This window comes from Hylobates moloch, unplaced genomic scaffold (assembly GCF_009828535.3).
Source record: "Hylobates moloch isolate HMO894 unplaced genomic scaffold, HMol_V3 SCAFFOLD_3, whole genome shotgun sequence".
NCBI classification, from domain to species: domain Eukaryota; kingdom Metazoa; phylum Chordata; class Mammalia; order Primates; family Hylobatidae; genus Hylobates; species Hylobates moloch.
In genome coordinates, this window is record NW_026652278.1 from 45,868,324 (window position 1) to 45,895,665 (window position 27,342).

At 38.8% G+C, this 27,342-nt stretch overlaps 2 protein-coding genes across 3 annotated transcripts in view; one reads left to right on the plus strand and one right to left on the minus strand.

The window, feature by feature from the left end:
• The window catches only part of PTEN (phosphatase and tensin homolog), a 105,062-nt gene extending 87,585 nt beyond the window's left edge, over nt 1-17,477 (minus strand). The window contains exon 1 of one of the 2 annotated variants that reach the window (XM_032137403.2): nt 16,560-17,477. In XM_032137403.2, the coding sequence (XP_031993294.1) occupies nt 16,560-16,638 (79 nt within the window). In that variant the 5' untranslated portion in view covers nt 16,639-17,477. The remainder of the gene's footprint in view (nt 1-16,559) is intronic. The other variant, XM_058436239.1, reaches the window with a different exon arrangement.
• Nucleotides 17,478-17,584: 107 nt separating this feature from the next.
• Nucleotides 17,585-21,958, plus strand: KLLN (killin, p53 regulated DNA replication inhibitor). The gene has a single exon (XM_032137427.2). It carries the CDS (start codon nt 18,618-18,620, stop codon nt 19,251-19,253), a length of 636 nt encoding a protein of 211 aa, XP_031993318.1. The 5' UTR covers nt 17,585-18,617; the 3' UTR covers nt 19,254-21,958.
• Nucleotides 21,959-27,342: the final 5,384 nt, after the last annotated feature.

The following is a 27,342-nucleotide window of genomic DNA, read 5'->3' on the forward strand; positions in this document are numbered from 1 at the left end:
GGACAGAAAACCAAACACCACATGTTCTCACTCATAGGTGGGAATTGAACAATGAGAACACTTGGACACAGGGTGGGGAACATCACACACTGGGGCCTGTTGTGGGGTGGGTGGAGGGGGGAGGGATAGCATTAGGAGATATACCTAATGTAAATGATGAGTTAATGGGTGCAGCACACCAACATGGCACATGTATACATATGTAACAAACCTGTATGTTGTGCACATGTACCCTAGAACTTAAGGTATATAAAAAAAGAGCAATTTGTCCCAATATATAAAACATATAATCATTCCTGTACAGATCAAATTAATGCAGCCTAAAATCTTATTTTCTAAAGAGAAAAAGGTACATAGGTACAAAGCTTGAACTATAAATATTAAGAGTGCTCAAAAAATGGGATTTTAAGAATAAAGAAGGAATAGTCAGGAATAACACAGGAACAGTTAAATAGTTACTAGGTACCAAATCCTGTGCTAAGTACTTAATGAATATTGTCATTTAATATAGAAGAACAAGGTTCTACTTCCAGCTATGCAATCTAAAGCCTATAACCTCAGGTAAATCACTCAATCTCTGGGCCACATATATTTTTGTTTTGTTCTTCTGTAAAATAATGATAATACCACTTGCTGTAACTTCTTCACTAATTGTTTTCAAGGACCAAACGGGATACATGAAAATATCTATAAAATTGCAAAGGACTCTATAATTGTAAATAAGGTGTTGTTATTAGATGGTGCATGAATTCTGTTATTTAAATTTAGTTTAAATGTCTCATTACAAGGCAACTCAATGTGGTATTTTTATAAATAAATTGTAAAAGAAGGAATTCTGGCATATTAATTAACTTAAATTGACTTTAGCACAAATTTTAGGTTCCTTCTAACACTTTCTAGTTAATCTGCTGTCAGTGCCAAACCAGAAAGGAAGACTATCTATAAACTCTATTGAAGTTTTCTACTTCTCCAAACAACCTGACCTCGCAACTTTCATGTTTTTATGTTATATGAATTTGTCATGAGTAAGAAATTTGCACATACTTTTGCTTTGAAATAGAAGTTTAGATTATCTTCCTAAATGGAATCATCACACTCTTCAAAAGTAACATCAAGACTTGCTAGTAATTCTTCTCCTTGTTAGCAATACTACAAACTTGTTCATTTGGCAACAAATCTGCAACTTGTAAAAAAAACCTAAAATACTGTACACTCTTTAATCCAGTAATCCCACTCTAGCAATATATTCTAATAAACCAAAAGTAAACTATATAAACATATTCACAACTATACTGTTTATAAAAGAAAAAAATGAAAATAACCCTAACACAGTATAGCAAACAAACCATGGTAGTTAGCCTCACCTGATGAAATATTACCTCTATAGCTTTAAAAATAAGTACCTGGTGACAAATAAAGAGTATTTGTGAAAAAAACAGACCAGAGAACAGTATGAAAACATTGATTACAACTTTGTAATAATGTGCATGTAACAAACAGGGAAAGATAATTTCCAGGGACACACATCTAAAATAGAACTAACTTTTTTTTCCCCAATTGAACTCATTAAACTTAAGAACCATTTTTAAAGCTATCCAAACCAGATACAGGAAAATTACACACAGTTTTACAAAATTTAATTTTAAGGGAACAACCAAGGTGCTCTGAACCCCAATTATTTAAAGTTAAGCAAATTAGAACCTCAGGAAGATATCAAGTCACTGATAATGTCAGCAATACTCTAAAATCCAAAGTATAATTTAGTGTATTAGCTGAGAGTGTACTAGACTTCTCAACTATTTTAATCAATTTTTCTTCATAGCAGGTGTTAATTATGAAATAATCTATCACCAGACACGGTGGCTCACACCTGTAATCCCAGCACTTCAGGAGGCCGAGGTGGGTGGATTGCCTGAGCTCAGGAGTTCGAGGCCAGCCTGGGGAACACGGTGAAACCCCATCTCTACTAAAATACAAAAAATTAGCCGGGCATGGCAGCATGCGCCTGTAATCCCAGCTACTCAGGAGGCTGGGACAGGAGGAACGCCTGAACCTGGGAGGCAGAGGTTGCAGTAAGCCGAGATCGCGCCACCACACTCCAGCCTGGGTGACAGAGCGAGACTCCGTCTCAAAAAAAAAAAAAAAAAGACATTATCTACAACTGCTCAAGCCTACATCTTTGATCCTTTAAAAATTTAAGTTGCCCAACTAACTGGTTTTAACGAGTATGCCAAACAATTACCTTCTTCCTAGGTCTCTGGATGAATAGGATAAGACTGGCTTCCTGTTTCAGAACTCTCCTGCTGTTAAAGTACACACAAACACACACACAGACACACACACAGACACATATTCCTCTACAGTTTTGCTCTCGCTAAAAACATCTAAGACTGATCACTAATGACGAATGAAACAAAATACAGATATAACTTACAAATCAGCTTTCAAAAATATTATTAGTTCAATGACATGTGTCAGACATACTTGTCAACAGCATTATATACTTGAACTAAGCCAAATGCCAACTGTTAATTTTCGACAGCAAAATCACAAAAAAAGCATATGAAAAACTGTAAAAAGTTAAAATTGTAATGCTGACCCAGCATTACCATAAAGTTCCTAAGAGTGTCTTTAATACTCTTAGATTTGTAAGTTACTTCTGTAGTATCATTCTGCTTACAAAAGCTATGCTTTTATCATTTATTTTGCCAGAGGTGATTACCCTAAAACAGGTTTTGGCTACTCTATAATTATGCAGAAAGACATAAGGCCACTAATTTTTACAGCAAAAAAGATATTCAAACAGGTAAAGTGCAGAAGATGTTAAGGGATAACAGTATCTTGAAAAACAAAGATCTAGTAACATTTAGTGCATATTCTCTCAACATTAGCTGCATTTTGAAAAAATAAGATTCCAGAATTTCCATATGCAGTAATTATGCAGACCTAACCATGAACTAATTCACCAATATTTGAAATCTACTATAGGTAAGGTACTCAGAACACAAAGTTCTAATACAAATGTGTCTCCAGCAAGGAGGTTTTCTTTTTCCAATAAGCCAACTGCAAAACTTTTATAGTTGCTAATAACAATCAAAATTTACCTTTCGAAGTCCTCTTAATTTGAATATTTAAAAGAGAAAAGTTCCAAACAAGTGTGTGCTAGATTGCATCGTTTTATATTTGGCTTTAATGTAATAAAATCAAGTCTCTTTATTCTGTACTGCAAGCCAGGAAATTGGTTGGAAATGATTTACTTTTTTTTCCAACTGGTAAAAATAGCTTTGCCTAAGTGCTGCAGAATTTTAGTCTGAAGAAAAACATAAACTAGAAATGCATGTGCATTTTTAAATATGAAAGCCAACATATTGTCATTCACTACTATATGAGTAAGAATCATAGAAGATTGTCCTAATAATATAAATATCTAACAATATTAAATGATTCCCATTCCCACTGAAGGTTATTTTAACTATTATATCAACTTTATAATCATACTTGACAATTCATTCTTAAGTAGTGAATTATTAAAATATCTAAAATAACATACACTAAAATACTAGTCAAAATCGTATTTTAAATTTTAACAATATGAAATTTTAAAATATATTAAGAGTCAAGAGTAAGTCTGCATTGCTTGGTTTGAATAGATAACACCCTTAGTTTTAATAAACTACCTATAAATGCTTGTTATTGAAGGGATACCATTTTATTATGAAACCAGTTACTGTAATAGGGGAAAAAGTAAAATTACTAATTATGATTAGCTGTAGAATTTTCATATTTAAAGGACATATAAAAAAACAGAAAATATTTAGGCTGAAACTTCAAAGAAAAAACTAAGTTAACCGTTTCAACCGGTAAATAAGCTTTTAAAACATACAAGTTTAATACCTGGGAAGATAAAAGTACCAACAGTTAGATGGGAGGGATAGAAACAAGGGACAGAAACACATAACACTTCTCACACCCTTTAAATACTATTAAGTAAACAGAATAGGTAATGACTTTTAAACTTTTAATATTCAGGTAAAAATCTCACCTACATATGTGCCTCATTTAATGTAAGAGATATAATTTATATATATATGTCTATTCAGAAAGGCTCAAAAAGTATTTTTTTCATGGCCTACAATTCAGTTCTCACCAAAGTCTACAAACTGAGTCTAGTAAACCAATCTACTTTCCTCACAGATTAATCTAAAAATTGGCAAGATGTTTCTTGTAAAAAAAAAAAAAAAAAAAATAGGCCACAGACACAAAGTTGCATTTGAAAATGTAAATTCAAAATCATATCTAAACTTAAATATTATGTTAATCATCTGGAATAACAAATTTCTCAAGAAAATGTCAACATAATAAATTAAACAAGGTAGATTAAAATCAATCAGATTCTATAATATTAGGCCAAATACACAATTTTGAAGACTTACACAATTTGGTAAGACCAAATTCTTGTGGGTGAAAATTAAAGACACAACTTCTATAGTGGCCTAAAAGGCAACAACAAAATTTTAAATGGGGAAGCTCATTTGCATACAGACAAGAATTAAGTTGTAGAAGATGAAGCAAAGAACTTGAAAAATATGTAAACAAATTTTTAAGAAATTCTTATTAAATCAGTTCCCTGATTGAGTCCTGTAATACTGAATTCTTATATATCTCAACCAGTTAGGAAAACTAGTTTAAAATACCAAAATCTTGTATAACTTAATTTCTCAAATTAAAACATGATGTGCAGTTAACTATCCAAACAATCGAGGGAAAAAAAAAAAAAACCAAATGACTGAAGGCCAGGCGTTTATTACACAATCTTTAGTTCTCAGCCAGTATCTGTATTTTAATATAAATATAAATAACAGTATAACTATTAGGTTTCATTTTTGCAAATGTTTAAAATTTGATATTAGTCTTCATAAAAATCATAATTAGATTATTCCAAAAACAGTGGTGTCAAAACCACTTATATCACTAAATTATCTTAATTTTTTCATACATTTGAGTAACAGATGGTAGGCCTTAGTTCTTGGACACTACACAATAATCACAATCTGTGTGACCTTTTCAGTATTAAAAAAATCCAAATAGTATTAATAACCAGCATGTTAGCATATTTTATAGTATTATATATAATCACAACCACAATCTAGATATGTAAAACTGTGTCATACTTTCAGTATACTAAGTTATTTTATATAGATTTCCTACAGCTAGTCCATGAAAGATATTCAGATGTAAGAGTGTTTCTTAGGTTGTCAAAAAGCATAAATCCATACACTCACAAACAAAATATTTTTGCCATCCCTGTTTTCATTAGCACCCCACAAGAAGGTATATACCACACCTAGATCAAAATTTCCTTAAGTTTAACAGTCGAAACAATTTTACCTCATTTGGGAAAATGTTACTCTAACAAGTAATCTGGCTTTTAATTAAAAAGAGACTAATTTGTTTCTACCTCAATACTTTAAATATTTTTTGTTCTAACTATATGAATAAATGAATACCAGCTCATTGATAAAAAATTATAATTTAATAAAGTTAAGGTTATTTGTTTTAGTATCTGACACTTAAAAATCAAATCTGATAAAACATATGCAAAATTTTTAAGCACAAATACTAGTACTGATTAAAAATGCAAATAAATAGCAAATTGATCAATTAATATCACACTGATTACCTGGGCAACTGTGCAAATATAAACCGTATCATTCAAAATATGCTGGGGGGAACAGTAACATCATTACAAGCCAATACTCCTTCTGATTAAAAAAACAGAACGCAATAGTGTTATTACCACTTTACTATAAAAATGATGCGGCAGTTTATTCTAATTACCTTCTATATCCACTTTAATTTCAACACAATGTAATGTTCTCGTAACAGGAAAAGGAAATTGATAGATCTAAAGTATTCAGCTAAATTTTACTTTGTCTCACTTAAATAAGTAAAATATGCTTTCAGTATTAAATACAAGTAGAGTTACCATATGTAATTCAGGGGGAAAATGCTTCAAGGCTCTAACACTTCAGTTAGGTTTGTATAACATTATAATTTCATGAGTCAAAACCATGAAAATCTTCTCTATGTTTAGGTTATCTTAAATCCACTTAAAAAATCAGAAAATAAAAAAATGGCAACAAGCTTAATAAGTGTATAAGTATAGGAAAATAAATATTTCTGATGATTTCACCATTTAATTAAGGCAACGACAAAGTGCAATGGAAATTATTTTTTAAAAAGAACACCATCTTAAGTTCACCATGAACTAGGTTTTAAAGTATATGCATATGAACAAAACTGGAAGCTAATATGAAAACATTAAGTTTTAGAGAAGTAGGACAATGGGTGATTTTTAAAATTCTCTTTAGTCATGTTTTTAATAAAAGAAATTTTCTTAAGTACAATAAGCACATAGAGTTTTCATTCATATACTGAAATAAACATCATAAGCCTTATTCAACTGAATTGTAACAATGAGTCCTACTTGTCTTAAATAATTGGTATCTCAAAATATCCCCTGTATTTCAAAAAGAATTAACAGTCAAATCTTAAATTTCTTAAGAATTTAAAAGAAATAAGGCCTTGACATTTTATTCTGCATTCAAAAGTGAGAGGCAAAGCAAATTGTAAAATCATGCAAACAGAAAAAAAATCACAGCAATCTATTCCTAGAACACTTTCGTAATTATATTTGCCTGCCCTAAAAACAAAACAAAATCAAAAAATTCAGAATGCACTAAAGCTACCCCCTTGGCATCTTCCCATCTCTGGGCTAACCTAAAACTCCATTCCGTTTTTGTTTCTTTTTTTCTAAAACTTCACTTTAATACAAGTTTCTAATTTCGATAAATAAAGCACTTTCATTCAACAGGCTGGCATAGCAAATTTAGGGCCTAGAAAAGAATGCAACACATGGATCAGAGAACCTTAGAGTCAGCCCTATTTTCTTTACCTAGAAAATATTTAAGTTTGTATAGCTCGTTGGAAGTTTGCAATTTTACATCGTACATTTAACTTCATCATATCTGACTATAATAAAAGCTTTAGAATAAAAAAGCATAAGGTCAAAGAATACATTAAATAACAAAACAGTAAGAGAAAAGTAACTCCCAACAGTTCAACAACTACATAATTAAAGGAAAAAGGATTACTTTAAAAACTACTAGCAAAACTTAAAAAAAAATTTAAACATCCTTCTGAATACTACGTACAGTATTAAAAACGCTTATGGAAAACATCTTCAACCTTTTTTAACAGAAGTTTAAAGCAACACTTTCACAATCAGCCGAAGAACACATGAGTCCTCTTCAAATAAACCTTTTTTGTTATTAGGGATATCTTCTGTGGACAAAGTTCTTATTATAATATAAAGAATACTGGCCTAGCAGCAGTCAGAAAACCCAGATGTTAGGACTAACTCCATCACTGATTTAGTAAGTTGACCATCTTAAATATCAAAACTGGGGGCAAAGGTACTGATTTTCATCAAATATTACACTTATTATATACCAGAGATTTTACACAGCATTTTGGGCTAGATAATTCTTTGTTGACGGGGAGGGGTCTTGTGCCATATAGGATGTTAAGCAGCATCACTGGCTTCAAGCCCCTAGCCAATAGCACACTCTACCACCCCAGCTGTGACCACCAAAATGTCTCCAGAAAATGCTAAAAGTCCTAGAGGAGGTGAAAAGGGGATCACTCCCAGATGGCAACCAATACTCTGAAAAAAACCTCACCTATACTTTTAACAAACCTAAAAAACCACCGTACAAGTTTACGATTTTTACTCCCATTTTGGAGTTGTCGAAACAGGGTTCACTAAGGTTAGGCAGTGTTATCTACATAACTGATAAGTGGCTGAGCAGGGATGTATTTATTTATTTATTTTTGAGAGAGGGTCTCACTCTGTCACCCAGGCTGGAGTACAGTGTCCCAATCACAGCTCAATGCAGCCTCAAAGTCCCAGTCTCAGATGATCCCACCTCAGCCTCCTCAGTAGCTGGGACTACCAGTGCACACTACAACACCCAACTAATTTTTGTATTTTTTTTTGTAGAGACAGGGTGTCCCTATGTTGCCCAGACTGGTCTCGAACTTCTGGACTCAAGCAATCTACCAACGTTGGCCTCCCAAAGCACTGGGATTACAGGCGTGAGCCACCACGCCCAGCCTTGAGCAGAGATTTAATCTGGACTTTAGGTCTAGCCAACTCCAAATCTATGCTCCATTCCACCATACTGCCTTTCTAAACTCACTATCTCATCTATAAAATCAGGATAACATTTTCCATGCAAAGCTACTTAGAGTTTACAGGTCAAATGAAATAATGCATGTATAAACGCTAATAACCTAAAGGAGCATAACATGTTAAGGGTTTGCTTGGTGGGAGATAATGTTCATCGGTGGTCCTCAAAGTGTGATCCCCAGACCACCAGCATCAGTATCACTTGAAAACTTCTAAGAAATAAAAATTTTCAGGTCCCAATCCAGACCTACTGAATCAGAAACTCTGAGGGTGGAGCAAGCAATCCATAGCTTAATAAGCCCTTCAGGTTGTTCTAACACACTGAAGTTTAAGAACCACTCATGTAACATAACGGGACGAATACTGCACCAAGTACCAAAAAAGTCCTGCATCCTTCTTCAGACTCAATCTTTCACTAGCCATTAACAAGATACTGACTCCACTGGAGCTACAATTCCTAAGGTGCAAAAAAAAAAAAATTAGAAAGAAAAAGAAAAGTAATGCCTGTTCTGTCTGCCTCTTAGGTTACCTGTTCTTTGCAAAATTAAATGAGCTCATGATTTAAAAAGTGTATTGTTAATCAAAAACTACATAAGACAGAGTATGTATTAGCTAATTCAGTATCTTTCATAAACGATTCTTTCAAGGTATACAATAAATTTTACAACATGGTCATATTAAGCCTAGCAAAACACTGTTTTTACCTTATAAAAATGAACAAAATAAATTTTAAAAAATCCCAGGCATTCCATTTTATCGCTGACAGTGTAAAATAATTTATAATACACACTAAAAAAAAAACCTAAAATATCAAGCTTAATGACATCCCCAAAATTTCATTTTAAAAGTACAGTTTTCAATTCTATCTAATTTCATCTCCAATCAGTTTAGAGTAACCAGAATACTCAAAAAGAAGTCTCACAAAGAGAGGGAATTTTAAATGGAAAAGAATCCTGCATTTTGAAATAAGCAAAAAGTTTGTAACTTTAAACATGTATATGATATTTATGAATCACTCTAAAAATACATCTATTCATGCCAGCAACGGTGGGTTAAATTTTTAAATGCATCTAATTAAGAGTATCTGAGGCCGGGCGCGGTGGCTCATGCCTGTAATCCCAGCACTTTGGCAGGCTGAGACAGGCAGATTACCTGAGGTCAAGAGTTTGAGGCCAGCCTGACCAACATGGAGAAACCCCATCTCTACTGAAAAAAAAAACCATAAAATTAGCCAGACATGGTGGCGCATGCCTGTTAATTCCAGCTACTTGGGAGGCTGCGGCAAGAGAATTGCTTGAACCCAGGACACAGAGGCTGCGGTGAGCCGAGATCGCACCATTGCACTCCAGCCTGGGCAACAAGAGCAAAACTCCATCTCAAAAGAGTATCTAATTCAAATCACAATGCATTTCATAATACCTTAAATAATTACATCCTCTTCAAAATATCAAAAGTATTAAACGAAATTCACAGAATATAATCTTTGCAATTACTAGTAAAGAACAGAGAACCTTATTGTACTTCAGCCTGAAAATCTACAAAAATCAAAGGAAATAAAAGTCAAAGCTATGCTTAAGTGCTCTAATATTAAATCAACAGTAAGTTTTAGGTAGTGATCCAAAGCAAAAACTAGGTGCAAGGAGAGAGATTGATTTAGAAAACTCAGCTGTGCTCAGATGCCAAAATGCACAATTCAATTCTACAACCTAGACATGGACCAAAAATATAGCTAGTTTACAAAACACATAAAATGCATAAAAATCACATAATCAGACAGTCACATAGTATCAGACAGTGTATTCACTCTGCAATATAAAACACACACACACAAAAAATCCACTCACTGGAAGTCAAGTGCTTCACTACTAAGAGTGCTGTGGTACATCTGGGAAATCAGTACAGCCCAAGGGGGAAAAAAAAATAATCCCTATGTACACATAATGGCCTTTACTGGACAAATAAGCTTATTCCATCTTTCCCCATATTCAATAAAAAAAACATGAAGAAAAAAATCCTTTAGTTCTTTAGTTCTTTCTTCCCACGTCTTGGGCCTAAATGATATTGAGAATCCTGGCCAAATGTGAAAATAGGACATAGTAATACAGAGATTGAATACTTTAAAAGTTCCCATATTATGTTAATGCATTACAGATTATATTAAGTGTAAATTTTATTGTAATAAATGTAACTTGACGTTCAGTTGCAAGACTCCCTCAAAAAGCTGAAATTTTCAAAAGGAAATGCTAAAAAATATACCTCTATTGACCAAAGTTTACATAACTCATATTAAGTTTATTGCATTTGAGGCAGGGTTTACTTTATATGAATAAAAATGTATGATAGTTAAGTTGACCTATCTTCAACACTAAAGAAAATTTAAGATTATAACAAAGTTTAAAAATTCTACTTCATTATGCTAATAGGAAGTTTTTGCCTTTTATATTTTAAAGCAAATAGTTTTTGATTGGCATAATTAATTTTACTTTGGTTAACAGTTTGAGTTAGCAGAAATTTATTTCCCATTTGTGATGAAACAGCAAAATCGCAGACATGTCATACCCAGACTTCCTAAAGGAATACCCTTATTTTTAAAAACACTTATAACTTCAAACAATTAAAATCCTAACATGGCCCAAACTGAGGAAATTCAGTTACAATCATACACCATAAATGAAAATACAAATAATTTCCCTACATACATAACCTGAAATTACAGTTTTTCAGGGCAGTAGCTACCATTTAAGTATTTACAATGTGGCAGGTACTATGCTAAATGAATTACTTATTATTATCTCACTTACTATTCAAGATAAACGTATGCGGTAGGTTCCATTATCATCCCCATTTTACAGATAAAATAGATTGAGAAAATCTAAATAACCTACTCAGAGTCATCCAGCTACTAAATGGAAGATCCAGGATTACAAAACAAGCAGTGTGGCTCCAGAGCCCACACTGCCTCCCTAAAATCTAAAATGAAACAATGCATATACGCTTAAAAGTATAGATAAACATAATACTCAAAATTTAAACGTAATTTAAAATAGATCTGACCATATTTAAAAATTATAGAACAATATCCTCCAAGGTAGTCTTTTCTTTAAAGAAACGAAAATTCGTTTAATAAATATTAAGATAAAAGGTTTGCTAACTTTGTATACACATACACACACACAGAAATCAAACACTGGTTAGATTCACTGTTCATATTTGAAGTGATGAGTACTGATAATAATTATGTGTGTAATTACTTAAAATATAATGCGTAAACAGTCTTCTTTTTCACACTATGTGGAGGTCAAGAAAATTCTTTTGATGGCAGGTACAGCTACAATATCCATCTCTCAATATTCTCAACACTGGCCGGGCGCAGTGGTCACGCCTGTAATCCCAGCATTTTGGGAGGCCGAGGCAGGCAGATCCCTTGAGGTCTGGAGTTTGAGACCAGCCTGGCCAAGGTGGCCGAAACCCCATCTCTACTAAAAGTACAAAAACTAGCTGGGTGTGGGGCATGCACCTGTAATCCCAGCTGCTTGGGAGGTTCGGGCAGGAGAATCGCCTGAACCTGGGAGGCAGAGGTTCCAGTGAGCCAAGATCCTGCCTCTGCACACCAGCCTGGGCAATAGAGTGAGATGCCATCTCAAAAAAAAATTCTCAACATTGCCAAAACGTAATGCCTTGAAGATGTCCTAATACCTTGAAGATGTCCACACATGTCCCAATGTCAACTGTTGCAAATGAAGAGTCTGCCTTACACAGAACTAAAACTTCCCAAATAAAATTAATTCACCCCTAAATTGTTACTCTTCTTATATTAATATTTGCCAATACTTATTTATTCCAGTGCAAACTATTTTAAAAGAATGAAATTGCTAATACTTCCTCTGCAACCAATGAAAAAAATTCGAAAAACTAGGGGAAAGGTGAATAGTCAAGTACAATATACTAATTTCACCTTTCTTGACAAATTATTTTACATTAGTGAATGCATATATTCAATATGTACAAAGAGAATCACCACAGACCAATATACTTTTAATCACCTATGGAAGAACATGTATGTGGCAGTAAAACATCCTATAAAAGACTTACAGTTATCAGTTTGCTCAGCAATGCCTTTCCAATTTAAGTTAGTCTAACCTCAACATTATTCTCTCTGATAAGCAACTGCATTAATTTCAAAGCTACCAGATAGAAAGCAATTGTAAAACAGAACTGACTGACCCCAGTCTCACAAATTTCCTAAGTCACTATCTTCAGAACAAATCCTAACATCTTTTCTTAATGAATTTGGGCCACAAGATGAATTCTTCAATGCTGACTGTGAAAATCAAGTTTAACAGAAAAAATGAAGAAAAAGGTAACAAGAGTAAGAACTAATGGGTTCTATGTAATAAAACTTCAGAACTGTTTAACCCAATGGTTTCTACAGAAAAAAAAAAAATACATTTCTTAAGCTATGTTAATATTACATTTTCTGGAAGCTAAATCCTTGTAGTATGGCAGAGGCCTCACATTTCAATTAAGCAGAAAATTGTCATATGCATGCAACACTTCTACAATTATCTTTACAAACTCTGAAGTCACACACAGTATCAATAATAAAATTGATTTCCTAAGCTTTCGTCTTACTAAAAAGAATGAGATGAAAATTTAAAAATAGAACGTTTACTTCAAGTGAATTAATGTTAAAACTTTGTGAAGTGAATTTCCCATAACAAATACTCCTCCATTAAAAGTCACTGAAGCGATTACTTCAGAAGTGGCTTAAAATATTTTTTTAAGTGTTGCGCTATCACCAAATGAAAAAACAGCAAATGGAGGCAAATTTCAAAATAACATTAGAAAATAAGAATTGAAGACTTCTTCACTTCCAAAAAGTAAGCCATTTCATAACACTAAGAAGTTTATGTATTTTATGTGGCTATGAGAAAGCAGATACACTGTTCCATACAAAAATTAAAATATCACCAGTTGCCTTTCCCATGTTATTAAAAATAAAATTCTAAGAAGGTAATAAAGAAACCTTTCTTTACTATGTTCTAAAACTAAGTTTAAAATGAAGGTGGTTATACCTCACCATATTTTATTATCTTTAATCATTTAGTATTTACTTAGTATATTATAAGCAATGTAAATCTGCATTGATGACTATACTGCTGTGCAAACTTTTACACTGGCAGCAATAAAATTCCTTTTTCCTCATATAAACTGTACATTACTCCTTTCAGCTGTGCTTTACACTTGAATAAGCACTATGAAAAATGAAGTTTGTAAGTTATCATATAGCAATTAGGTGGTCCAGTTATGTTTTTCAGGAAATATAACTTAGCAGATACAAAACAATGTAAAATAAATGTTGTGAATAAAGTATTTTTTAAACCCTCATGATTAATTTCAGTAATCACTTACCTTGAGGTAATTTAGGTAACTTCAATAGTCACTGTACTCTCTACAAGTTAAAAGTATTCTCTGTGAAGATTTATTTGAAAAGAGGCAAATCTACCAAACAATAAAAATACAACAGAAGCCTAAAGTTTCCACATACCCTAAATACACTAAATTTTTCTATAGTCTCAAATTCAGCACTATATTTCAGACTAATATTAAGTATATAACCCTACTAACAAATTTTTAGAATAATTTAATTTTACGATAATGCGATAATATTTTAAAACTGAATTATTGTCCTCAATTTTCCTCGGAGAAATAACTTCATTACTAATCCTTCTTTATCAGATAAAAATACTCCAATCACTACTTTCATAAAGGAATTTAACTTTTCACAGGTTAGTTGCTGAAATAAATACTACAACATGCCAAAGACAAAGTCTTCAATGACCATTTTAATGCCTTCCCACCCCAATAAACAGAAAACACTAATGTGAAAACAAGCAAACCAAGTACGTTGGAATATCAAAATTATTGGGAGGGCAATTATCAAAAAAGCAAGCACTTCACTGACTTTCCTTACTGACTTTTTTTCATATCAACTTTTGGCTCAATAAAACCACAACTCTAGAAATTAAGTGTTATTAGTCATTTGACGCAATATTTGATACTGCTTTCTATGCATATCATAACTAAAAGTACAGTTTTAGAGAAAGTTTTAAGTCACATAAATTTCATGTGTAGAGACCCACATACGCTGAAATCAAAGAAAATGCCAGTCATGTCACAGCTCACATATAAAAACCTGGTAAAATAATTTTAAGATCTTAATAACCCTGGTAATTTTAAATTAAGTGGGAAAAGTAAAAGTAGTGTGTATGTACTTTAAGTGCTGAAAGAAATCTGTCTCCCAGACAGCATTCAATTATTTTCTCAGAGGCTTTTTTTTCAAAGTTACATAAACATTTAATTTTTTGTTCCTATATATTTGGATGACTGTCAGTAATTCATGCTAATAGTAGACTGCTTTGGAAGTCACAAAAGAATTTTTCCATAATTATCTTCTAGGCAAGCGGGTCCAGTTTAGCCTTAGTAACATTTTCAATTAATGCCAACTTCAAAATTTGCAAATACTCTTTTAAAATAATATTTTTGACTTAACAGAAAACTAAATTTTGGGAAGCTACTTCTTCGGTAAGTTTTATATTCATTTCAAAACAAAAACTTGGGCAAAATTAACTGTGCACATTTATATGCAGCTAACATAATCCAAGGGAATAAAACCTCTCCTGATATAAACGTTGTCTTAAAAAAAATATATTCCCCACAATTTTTAGCAGGACATATAGACACTGTAGTGTCACTCTACCTTTAGACAAAATGCAACTGATATTTGCTAAGAAATAATTTTTATTAAAAATACTGTGCTAGTACTTATGCAATTACATAATTTTAACTAAATATTGTCCACTGCCACAATTCGCATTACCAAACTCATATTACCAAATTTTAGGCCTTGAAAGAGCCTAAATGCTTCAGTCACTTCAGACCAATAACTTAATTCTGTTTTCACATACCTTATACACTGGCCTACCAATAGCTCTCAATTCCTGTCAATACTTTCCATTCTGCAAAAAGACGGCCCCATCCCCGTCCCTATTCAAAACCAGTCTGTTGTACCCGAAACTGCAAAGATTAATGGTTTTCGATGACCACTAACTTTTGAAGCCCGAAGGCCTAACTTTTAGACAACTAAAGCTACACACTGTTAAAATTCTTGGGCTTTCTGTCTTATTCAGCAAGCTGACTCAGTAAATTTAATACACGGTATGAAAAAAGCTAACATACCTACAATCTAAAGCTGGAGTAAACCCCTCTTGACAGCATTTCTAGATATTAGCTGGTAAAATACACCTGACATTCTACACAAATCAGTAAAATTAGCAATACCAAAAGGTGTCAGAGGACCTGAAACCTAAAAACGGTGAGCAGCAATTCTGGCATCACAACACTTAAATTTCAAGCATGAACTGAAGTTTTATCTCTGCAATCTTCACTTGCCACACACAATACCCTTGAACCTACACATTATCATCTGGGATCAAAAACTACTCAATATCCATTCTATGTTTATGACAAGAGCACTGAACATTAAATGCTACTGAAGTGCAGATTTCAAGCACTATCCTACATCACCCCATAGGGAGAGAAAAAGGTAAATATAACAAGGGTCTAGTATGAACGCCTTATAAGGTATATTATAGCACTATTGATTTCAAACTACAAAACTTCTAAATACAGTTCAAAGTTGTAAGTAACAAGTTTAAACATTAACAAAACTACTTTTTGCCCTCAATGTGCACCACATATACTGAAAATGATTCTGCTTCTAAAGTTATGCAAATCAGTCATATTTTAAAAGAATCTATCAATGCAACTCAGGAAACTAAAACAATCACTGCAAGATTCTGATGCAATATGCGTACGTGCAACACTAATTTTCATTTTATTCTGATCTAAACCCTTGATCTAGGGCCTAAGCCAAGATTTAATCGAAATATGCTTAACCTCAAAAGCCTCTACTTTTTTGTTCATTTAGGAGACCGGATTACCGAGCTCGCTAATCCACTAACAGTGTACTGTATTCTGTATTAACGGACAATAGCCCTCAGGAAGAGACCATATAGCCTAAGAAAGCAATCGGTGGCTTGACACTTGCAACCAGTCAAGAGTTCCATCTAGCCAAACACATCCTAGGTTGAATACACAGAAAAGAAACACAAAATATATGACCTAGCAACCTGACCAGGGTTAAATATTATAGTCACCCAAACTACGGACATTTTCGCATCCGTCTACTCCCACGTTCTAAGAGAGTGACAGAAAGGTAAAGAGGAGCAGCCGCAGAAATGGATACAGGTCAAGTCTAAGTCGAATCCATCCTCTTGGTATCTCCTTTTGTTTCTGCTAACGATCTCTTTGATGATGGCTGTCATGTCTGGGAGCCTGTGGCTGAAGAAAAAGGAGGAGAGAGATGGCAGAAGCTGCTGGTGGCGGGGCTTCTTCTGCAGGATGGAAATGGCTCTGGACTTGGCGGTAGCTGATGCCCCTCGCTCTGCCGCCGCTTGGCTCTGGACCGCAGCCGGGTAATGGCTGCTGCGGCGGCTGCTGGATGGTTGCAGCGACTGGGCCTGCTTCTCCTCAGCAGCCACAGGCCTGGCAGCGGCGGCAGCGGAATGGGGAGAAGACGAATAATCCTCCGAACGGCTGCCTCCTCCGGCGGCCTCCGGAGCCCGGGCCACGGGGGGTGCGGCGGCGGCGGACGGGAGGTTTAAAACCGGCCCGGGTCCGTGGATGTGCCGCCGCCGCCGCCGCCGTGTTGGAGGCAGTAGAAGGGGAGAGACCAACTCTCCGGCGTTCCCAGCCCTGGAAATGGTGACAGGCGACTCAGACCCCCTCCCTGGAGCTGCAGCCGCCGCGGCCGCCGCCGCCGCTTCCCCCCCCCGCTCCAGGAGCGGGAGGTGCCGCCGCCGCCGCGCCTCAGCCGGCTCCCGCCCGAGCCCACGGCTTCCACCTTCCCTTTCAGGAGAAGCCGAGGAAGAGGCTGTACGGTTAGAAAAGACGAAGAGGAGGCGAGAAACGCCGCCGCTGCCGCCGCCGCAGGCCGGCCGGCTCCCCGAGGGCGCTGCCCCCGCGGCTGCTCACAGGCGCTGAGAGGGGCTCCGGGCCGCGGCCGCCGCCGTCTCTCATCTCCCTCGCCTGAGCCCGGCCTCGCCTCACAGCGGCTCAACTCTCAAACTTCCATCATGGCTGCAGCTTCCGAGAGGAGAGAACTGAGCGCAGCCGCGTCCCGGCGCCCGAGCGCGTATCCTGCCGCAGCGCATAAAGAGTCCCGCCACATCACCGTCCGCCGGCCTTCCCGCCCCCTCCGCCGCCGCGCTGGGAGCCCGGGCGCCTCGGGAGACCGAGGGGAGGCGGGAGGCGAGCGAGAGGCGAACGGGACCGCGCCGGGCGAAGGGAGGGCAGGGCAGGGCAGGGTCGGTAGGAGGAGGCAGAGCGGTAGCTCCGGGTGCGAGCGTAGAGCCCCCAAGCCGCAGGCTCTACTGAGCATGCCCAGTGTGGCTGCCTGGGGCTTGCTCGGGCCGGTTCTCAGCCGCCAGCCTGCAGCTGCACTTGCCGCGGCTGCTTTTGCAGCAACGCGAGGCGAGGATAAGGAGCTAGGCCTCGGCCTCTGCCCAGAAACCCAGCCGGAGGCAGGGTAGGCTGTTGCGGGGCGGGGGTGGAGGACTGATGATGAAAGCTGAGATGGGTGCGTTGATCAGTGTCACTGACTCGAGTCTGAGGTTACCTGTGCACAGGTGAAAGGACCAGGTGACCACGCTGGTCAGTGTACAGGGAAATGCAGGGACGGTCCCTGCAAGGGGAATACCCTCCCCCCTTGCCTCTACCCCTAGATTTCCGCGGCGTGGACCGCATTCGCTCTTTCCTTTTGCACTGCTGTCGGATCACAATCGTTCGCAGAGGTTTGACTGTAGCAACCTTTGCCTAGAGATTCCCCCTTCCCCCAAATCTGTGTCCTCATGGTGTCAGTCTTAGCACAAAGAACAACCTGCTATTGTGTCGCCAGCGTGTATCACCTCATCCGGCTCCCTTGCAGCGCCCCACCTCTCGCTTCCCCGGTAACTCGGCTCGTTTGCCCTAAAAATGAAAGCTCTCAGCCGAGCGTGCTGAACGCGAACACATAGCTGTTGAATTTCAAGGGCCCAAAGGGCACCTATCTAAATGAACTGAAAGAGGATCCCTGTGAGTGGGACGCACCCCGCAGCCATCTCCTGCGCCCGCTCCGGTGCCCCCAAGAGAGTCGAGCATCTTTCCCCCTCGGGCTCCAAGTCGGTTCGCGGCGTCGGAGTCAAGCTCGGTTCTTAGAGACCACCTAGCCCCGCCCCCCCCTTGGCCTCCGTGAAAACCCGGCAGGATGGATCTCCCGGGGCCAGGCTCCGCGCGCCCCGGCCGGACCGTGCACGTTTGGGGTTACCGGGTTGAGTGTAAAGTACGGAATGGTAGGAAGCTGCAGCCCAGCGAGTGGGCGGGGCGAGGAGATCTAGGAGGGTTCAAAAGGAGGTGGAAGGATACACGGACCACAGTCGGAACTACTTTCCAAGGGAGGTCACGTGTGTTCCTAGTTGGGGAACTTTCCAAATTCCCACTCCCCCGTGATAGCTCCGGAGGCAAGTCTTCTTCCTATGCTCGGGGAGCTCTTGCCTGGTGCAGGCAGCGGAACCCCAACCCTTCCCACGCCGCGGCGGAAACAGGGGCTCGGACCAGCCTCCCGAAGGAGCGCTGTCGGGGCTGGCGCTTGGGGAGCTGGTTACACAAGCACCCACATCCAAACACGTGCCCCCGCCTCCCCGCCTGCTGGCTGCCGCCGATTCTTACGGAACGCGGGGAGAGAGTCCCCAAGTTGGTGCCACTCCTCGCCTGCTACTCTAAGAGCAAGCCAAAGGACCGAGACCTGAGACTCACTCCTTGCTCTACATCGACCTATTCTGCGCTTTCCCAAACGTGGGAAAAGGAGCTGGGCGCTAGGGGTCTCGGGCCTCTCCCTCGCTGATGCCTTGCCCCTTAGGGTGAACCCTTTTGGTTCTGTGCTTGCAGGTATCTCCTGCTGCAGCCCAGAGCTTGCATTCTCCGATGTTGCAACAAATGTCCAGTCACTACTCCTGAGCTGGTGAGCGCGCCCCACCTACTGTAGACTCAGCCAAGTGACTTATCTGGTCTGAGAACCTAGTCGATGGCCGTCAGCCCAGAACAAACCTGTCAAGTCTGCTTACAGCCCCGATTGGGCTGACCTGTCACCGTGAGATAGCTGATTCAGAAATGCTGAGAGTTGGATCGCACTCCTACCCCGCACCCCACCCGTCAAGGATCTACAAAGCAAGTAGTCGCCCCGCTTAAAGAGAATGAGCATCAACACCAGTCTGAGAATTTATTGTTTTTTCATTTCCCTTAGGAAGTAGAACTCCAGACGACAATTTGAGTCAAAAAATATCTAACGAGACCTAGGTTGAAGTACTGAGTTGTTTTTCAAACTTTGAGAGAATGAGAATCAATCTGCATGTGTGTTCAATAATTGTAAGTGCCTAGCAAAGTCTAAAGAGGATTTATGCTGTATTTGAGAAAGAGTACTGTATATGTGCACATCAAAGTTGCAGGCAACCTCTGAAGACTAGAAACCCCAAGAGACCTAGCGCAGAAAGCCACAGGCCATTACCTAACTCCGGGACTACTAATTAAACCTGGGATATTTACAGTGTTCTTAGAGATCTCTGAGGCTCCGTAAAACTTTGCACTTATATACAGCATTTAAAATAGCTCTGCAGGAGTTAACAACCTGCTGAAGCTTCAGTGTTGATATTTATTGAAGGCTGGTTTTGTGCATAGTTCTGGTCAGCTTGGGAAAGGCAAGGACCACAGTGGAAAAGGAAATGGAAAGCAACCGGAAAAGAATAAGAGAAAGGCCTCCAGTTGATTTCCAGAGATGCAGATACTGTCCACACAGCCTAGGGTGAACTACAGATTTCATTATTTTATAAATAACCAAGGATAAGGAGTTCCTGATGTCTAGGTGTTCTACTAGATTGCATGGTAAAAACCAGAGCTGTGTTTAATTATCAATTACTGCGTGGTAGAAAAAGGGGGAATGAAGATGAACTTTTAAAAGGGGAGTAGATTAGGGAGGGGTAAAATGTCTCACATTTGTTTCTTAGGTTGCTGATCTTGTCTCCAGAGTCCCTGTTATTAGCACTGCCCTACTCTGTCCCTCCCCTGGAGCCTACCCTAAGTGACAATTAGTCTCATAGCATCTGAGAATCTCTGAAATCTGCTTTCATGGAAGCAAATGAAACAAGGGTGCATTCCTGTCCCTGGTGCGACAGAATCCTCTTGGATTCCATGGCACAGAGTTACTCTGGAGCAGAGACAATCTGCATCACCAGCACTAAAGTGCTGGAATATGAGACCAGCCTCCAAGTACTTCCATCTGGCTGAAGAAAGAAAATGGGAAATGGGTTTTACTGCTTCTCTAAACATCAGGTCCCTTTACTTCTCTCTAGTGGTGAATGAAAGGATCATCAATGTTGGCAGATATTTGGCTAGCCCGACAGCAACATCAGGTGGTTATTAGGAGTTGCTGAATAAAATCCTCCTTCTGTTCCTAGTGTTAAGTTGTTTCTGAAAGAAATACTGATGCATCCTTTTCCAAATTTTTTTCTTTACCTTTCTACCCGAATGGCTGGCCCTGTCTAAACTAAAGAAAGTTTCAAAAATAGTACTTTTTTAAAGTTCAATTGAAAATACCTGCTTGGCTGTACAGATATTACAATACACTGGTCTCCAAGCGCTTCAGTTCTTTTTTTTCTTCTTTTTTTTTTTTTTTTTTTTTTTTTGAGACAGAGTCTCACAGGCTGGAGTGCAGTGGCATGATCCCGGTTCACTGCAACCTCTGCCTCCCGGGTTCAAGCAATTCCCCTGCCTCAGCCTCCCGAGTAGCTGGGACTGCAGGCGCACACCACCATGCCGGGCTAATTTTTTGTAGTTTAGTAGAGGCAGGGTTTCACCATGTTGGTCAGGATGGTCTCGACCTCCTGACCTCATGATCCGCCCACCAAGGCCTCCCAAAGTGCTGGGATTACAGGCGTGAGCCACTGCGCCCGGCCTTAGTTCTTTACCTGTCTAGATTCAGAACCAGAATACCATATGGAGAAGTAGAAGCTTGTAACAAAGGGACAATTATATAAAGCTTCAGGGTGACTATGTAGATTGATTAGTGAGCATGATAAACCAGCTTTAATTATCGTTTCTAACAGCTGATTCCAAAACTCTATTGTTACTACACCAAAATAACGTCGAAAGAAAATATCTTTCTTATTTTCTTTGATAAGCGAAATGACCAGCAACTTGATGTGGATGATATAAATACTTGATGTGCTCTTTGTAGGTCCTCTGCTAAGATGTCTTTTGTGTAAACACTCTGATCTCTATAGTGCCTTTCTCATCTCCTATACACTGACCTTTCAAAAAAGGATCTAACTCAATAGCTTTAATTTTTAAACAATCTTCTCTATTTCTGTCTGTTTAACTACTGTTTTCTAAATAATACAGGATATAAAAACATAATAATCATTGGATTGAATGTAAACCCATTGTTCCAAGAGTCTGAGGTTTTCCCTTTATTTCATTTATCCTAATAACAAACATTATTGTTCTTTCAATAAAGATAATTTTAAGACGTTCTCCAAAAGGCACTACTGTGGGTCATACAAGTAACTATATTCTAAAAGAGAATTTTCCATTATTGTCTACAAGCTTCCCGTGTCCCAAATCTCTACTGAAGCTATTTCAGATGCCATGGTGTCATCTTTCACATCTTGGTAGAGAGACGTGCTGTATTAAATCATCATTCTCAGTGAAATAAGGGTTGAGTTGGTTGCCCCTGAGAACCACAGAGCAGACCAGGTATTCACTGTGTCCAAGTGGCATTCAGAAATTTTGTCTTGGACCATGGAGCAATACAAATAAAAAAGACCTAACATGACAAGACAGCTTTGACTATGTTAGTCTCCAAGCTAACACTAGCTACCAGTTATTCTACTTGGTCCCCTTAATACTAACTCTAGCCATACAGAACACATAGTTTGCTTTTTAGACCTTCCAATAATAGAAAAAGGTAATTCCCATATACCTAAGAAAATATTGGGACACCTATCAGGTGCTTCACAGAACAGCCCGAATTTTTTTTTTTTTGAGACGGAGTCTCCCTCTGTTCCTCAGGCTGGAGTGCAGTGACGTGATCATGGCTCACTGCAGCCTCTGCAGAATAGCCCGAATTTGTCTAGGTAGAGGGACATTGAGAAGGAGCCAAAAGCCTGCTCTGCCTAACTCCTATAATTTTCCCCTTCAAAACATCCTTCTGGCCTCTGAGGCATCAGAAAAAACAGCACCTTTTTCAAAAAGAAAATACACGGGACAAATAGCCCTGGACCATGAAAAAAGGCAGACTTAGAGCTTATCTGCTTTTTCTTTACTTCTTTTCCCTTATTAAGACTCCACACTCCATTTAAAGAATCTTTTTTGTCCATCCTCTTGAGGGTAGGGGATCTTATCTCAATTCATTTATTTAATGATTCAATCAACAAATATTTGGGAGCCTATTAAGTGGCAGTACTGTTCTAAGCTCTATGGACAGAGCAGTGACTACTATGGCATATAGTGTTCACTGTCATGGAATTTAGTCTGCATTGAAAACCTGACTTCAATGGCTGACATTGTTACAACCTCTTCCCAGCCCACAGAGTAAAGGTAAAGCAATAGAAAATACCCTGACATTTGATAATTATTTTGTTTTGGTTTTGAGACAGTCTCGCTCTGTTGCCCAGGCTGGAATGCAGTAGCACAATCTCAGCTCACTGCAACATCCACCTCCCGAGGTGTTTAAGCGATTCTCCTGCCTCAGTCTCCCGAGTAGCTGGGATGACAGGCATGCACCACTATGCCTGGCTAATTTTTTGTTTTTTTAGTAGAGACGGGGTTTCGCCATGTTGGCCAGGCTGGTCTTGAACTCCTGGCCTCAAGGGATCTGCCCACCTCTGCCTCCCAAAGTGCTAAGATTACAGGCGTGAGCCACTGAACCTGGCCGGATAATTGTTTTCAATTATCTATTGCTGCATAATAAATTACCTTAAAACTTTCTGTTGTCTTCCTCTAGGGACCCAGGCACTGTGTAAAGAAGCTTGGGCTGGACCACTGAATGATGAGCAATCACAGCAAGAAAGGAGTCCCTAACCATTTTAGCTACTTTAACTGAGGTCCCAGACATGTTGGAAGCCATCTTGGACATTCCAGACCCAGCCAAACTCACAGCAGAATAAAGCACATGTCTGACCTGAACTGATACCATGGGGGCCACTTAAAACTTAGTGGCTCAAAACAACTACCACCATTTATTTCCTCACAATTCTGCAATTGGGGAAGGGCACAGCTGGACAGGTCATCTCCCCGATGGCATTAGCTAGGGTCAGACATGCTTTATTCAGCTGTGAATTTGGCTGGGTCCAGAATGTCCAAGATAGCTTACCACATGTCTGGGACCTCAGCTAGAGTAGCTAAAAATGGTTAGGAGCCTCCTTTCTTTGTGTGGTTGCTCATTATTCAGTGGTCCAACCCAGGCTGCTTTACACAGTGCCTGGATCCCAAGAGGAAGACAGCAGAAACTACAGGGTCTCTTAAATCCTGGGTTCAGAAGTCCCAGAGTGTCACTTCCACTGCATTCTCTTGGCCAAGCAAGTCACAAGGACAGCCCAGATTCAAAAGGAAGAGAAAGATACTCCTTGATGGAAGTAGCAGCTGGGATAAGAGAAATTGTTGCCAGTCAATTTGGGGAATAGTCTATCACAATCCATCCTCCAGCTACAACAGTATACATATGCACATGTATGCACACACACACACACACACGACATACAGAATACACTCACTCCCTTTCTCCAAAACTATTATTCTATATAGCATCAGTGTTAAAGTTCAGGATCTAGTAATCTATACTAGGCCCAGATGTGGATGAGGCATTTCAGATGCAGGTTTTCTTCATCTGGAGACCTGTTAACTAAAAGACAAGTTACATACACAACATACAATGCTGAAAAAAGGACAGGATAACTGCAGTAGACACGCCTGTTTGAAAATGGCAGAAATGGAAGGCATATAGCAGTCATTAGTCCATAGCAATTCTGAAATCCAGCCAAGCACTGTTACCAGGTCTCTGAGGATCAGGTTCTCCATTAGTGCCTAGGTTGGCCTCCCTCAGAATAGTTTCCCAATGCATTGTTCTCAAGAGCTCTTAGTTCCACCCTCTGGGGTCTAGACTAGGAACTCTGAATCAATTTTCCTTTTTCATAAGAAACTGCCTTCCTTGAACAGAGGCTTCAGAAATAACACCACACATCTGCAACCATCTGATCTTTGACAAACCTGACAAAAACAAGAAATGGGGAAAAGATTCCCTATTTAATAAATGGTGCTGGGAAAACTGGCTAGCCATATGTAGAAAGCTGAAACTGGATCCTTTCCTTACACCTTATACAAAAATTAATTCAAGATGGATTAAAGACTTAAATGTTAGACATAAAAACCCTAGAAGAAAACCTAGGCAATACCATTCAGGCCATAGGCATGGGCAAGGACTTCATGACTAAAACACCAAAAGCAATGGCAACAAAAGCCAAAATAGACAAATGGGATCTAAGTAAACTAAAGAGCTTCTGCACAGCAAAAGAAACTACCATCAGAGTGAACAGACAACTTAGAGAATGGGAGAAAATTTTTGCAATCTACCCATCTGACAAAGGGCTAATATCCAGAATCTAAAAAGAACTTAAACAGATTTACAAGAAAAAATAAAGTAACCCCATCAAAAAGTGGGCAAAGGATATGAACAGACACTTTTCAAAAGAAGACATCTATGCAGCCAACAGACACATGAAAAAATGCGCATCATTGCCAGTCATCAGAGAAATGCAAATCAAAACCACAATGAGATACCATCTCACACCAGTTAGAATGGCGATCATTAAAAAGTCAGGAAACAACAGATGCTGGAGAGGATGTGGAGAACAGCTTTTACACTGTTGGTGGGACTGTAAACTAGTTCAACCACTGTGGAAGACAGTGGGGTGATTCCTCAAGGATCTAGAACTAGAAATACCATTTGACCCAGCAATCCTATTACTGGGTATATACCCAAAGAATTATAAATCATGCTACTATAAAAACACATGCACACGTATGTTTATTGAGGTACTATTCACAATAGCAAAGATTTGGAACCAACCCAAATGTCCATCAATGATAGACTGGATTAAGAAAATGTGGCACATACACACCATGGAATACTATGCAGCCACAAAAAAGGATGAGTTCATGTCCTTTGTAGGGACATGGATGAAGCTAGAAACCATCATTCTGAGCAAACTATCACAAGGATAGAAAACCAAACACCACATGTTCTCACTCATAGGTGGGAATTGAACAATGAGAACACTTGGACACACAGCGGGGAACATCACACACTGGGGCCTTTCATGGGGTAGGGGGATGGGGGAGGGATAGTATTAGGAGAAATACCTAATGTAAATGACAAGTTAACGGGTACAGCAAACAAACACAGCACATGTATACATATGTAACAAACCTGCACGTTGTGCACATGTACCCTAGAACTTGAAGTATAATAAAAAAACCAAAACAAAAAATAAAGTAGGTATAAATATAAGCACAGAACTGCTTTTGAGCAGCTACACAGGGCACATCGCTTGTGGGTTAGCCCTGCTCTGCAAGGAGCAGTACCTCTGCTGCTGTACACTGCCGCTTCAATAAAAGTTACTAACACCACCAAAAAAAAAAAAAAGAAAAAAAGAAAAGAAACTGCCTTCCTTCCTTTTACAGTTAAATAACTCTCTCAGCCTGCTTCCTGCCTGTAGGAAGTTGGGGGCTTGGAAGGTTTTTTCATTTTGAACTGTCTCTTCCTTAGTCCAAGCTGGTGCAATTTTATCCATATAACTCTCTTTAAAATTTTGTGACTGTTACTGGGGTTCACTTCTTGCCTGCAAAGCAACATCTATAATTCTTTCAAAAACAAACCTCTCTGCCTGTAGTCCTAGCACTTTGGGAGGCCAAGGTGGGAGGATTGCTTGAGGCCAGCAGTTTGAGACCAGCCTAGGAAACATAGCGAGACTCTGTCTCTGAAAAAAATTAAAAATTTAAATTAAAAATTTTAAAAACCTCTCTCTACCGTGGACCTGTAGAATGGGGCCATGCTCTGTGGGGTATAGGATGCAGGCTGTGCTCTGTGGGGTGTAGAATGGGACCGTGCTCTGTGGGGTGTAGGGTGCAGGCTGTGCTCTGTGGGGTATAGAATGGGGCCGTGCTCTGTGGGGTGTAGGATGGCACTGTGCTCTGTAGGGTGTAGGGTGCAGGCTGTGCTCTGTGGGGTGTAGAATGGGGCTGTGATCTATGGGGTGTGCTCTGTGGGACAACATTTAAGATTCTTAGAAGACCTTTTGTCTAGATGAGAGGCAATATCTTAAATATTTTAGAGGTCTTAGCACCAAGTCTCGATAAGATCTTTACCTTGAGGCCAATTGTACAGGCAGGCCCTTGAGGCCATTTCTTACTTTGAGAGTCTTTCTGGCATAAAGAGACTCTGCTTAAAAATGAGATAGTTCCTTTTTTAACACATCTCTGTCTCTTGTGATATCATCATACATCACTTGTGTATCTTTGTACATCCCTAAAAGAAGCCAACTGTCATTCTGAACATTCAGCCTGAATGTTGCCAAATCCACAAGTTTATTAGGTACACTTTCTGTCTTCTACGTTTTACCATACATCTGGCCACAAGGGTTGTCAAACATCTTGCCACTACTAACACCATTTCTCCAACCTTCAATAGCAATTTTCTCACTGGTCTTCCAGCGATAGCAATTTTCTGACTGCTCTGGACAACATAGTGAGACCCCCATCTCTTGAAAGCAGGGAATTTTTTTTTTTTTTGAGGCAGAATCTCACTCTGTCACCCAGGTTGGAGTGCAGTGGTGCAATCTCGGCTCACGGCAACCTTCACCTCCTGGGTTCAAGCGATTCTCCTA

Excerpts from the sequence above, each read along its gene's own strand:
- KLLN (XM_032137427.2), top strand. The coding sequence starts at position 18,618 with ATGGATCTCCCGGGGCCAGGCTCCGCGCGCCCCGGCCGGACCGTGCAC.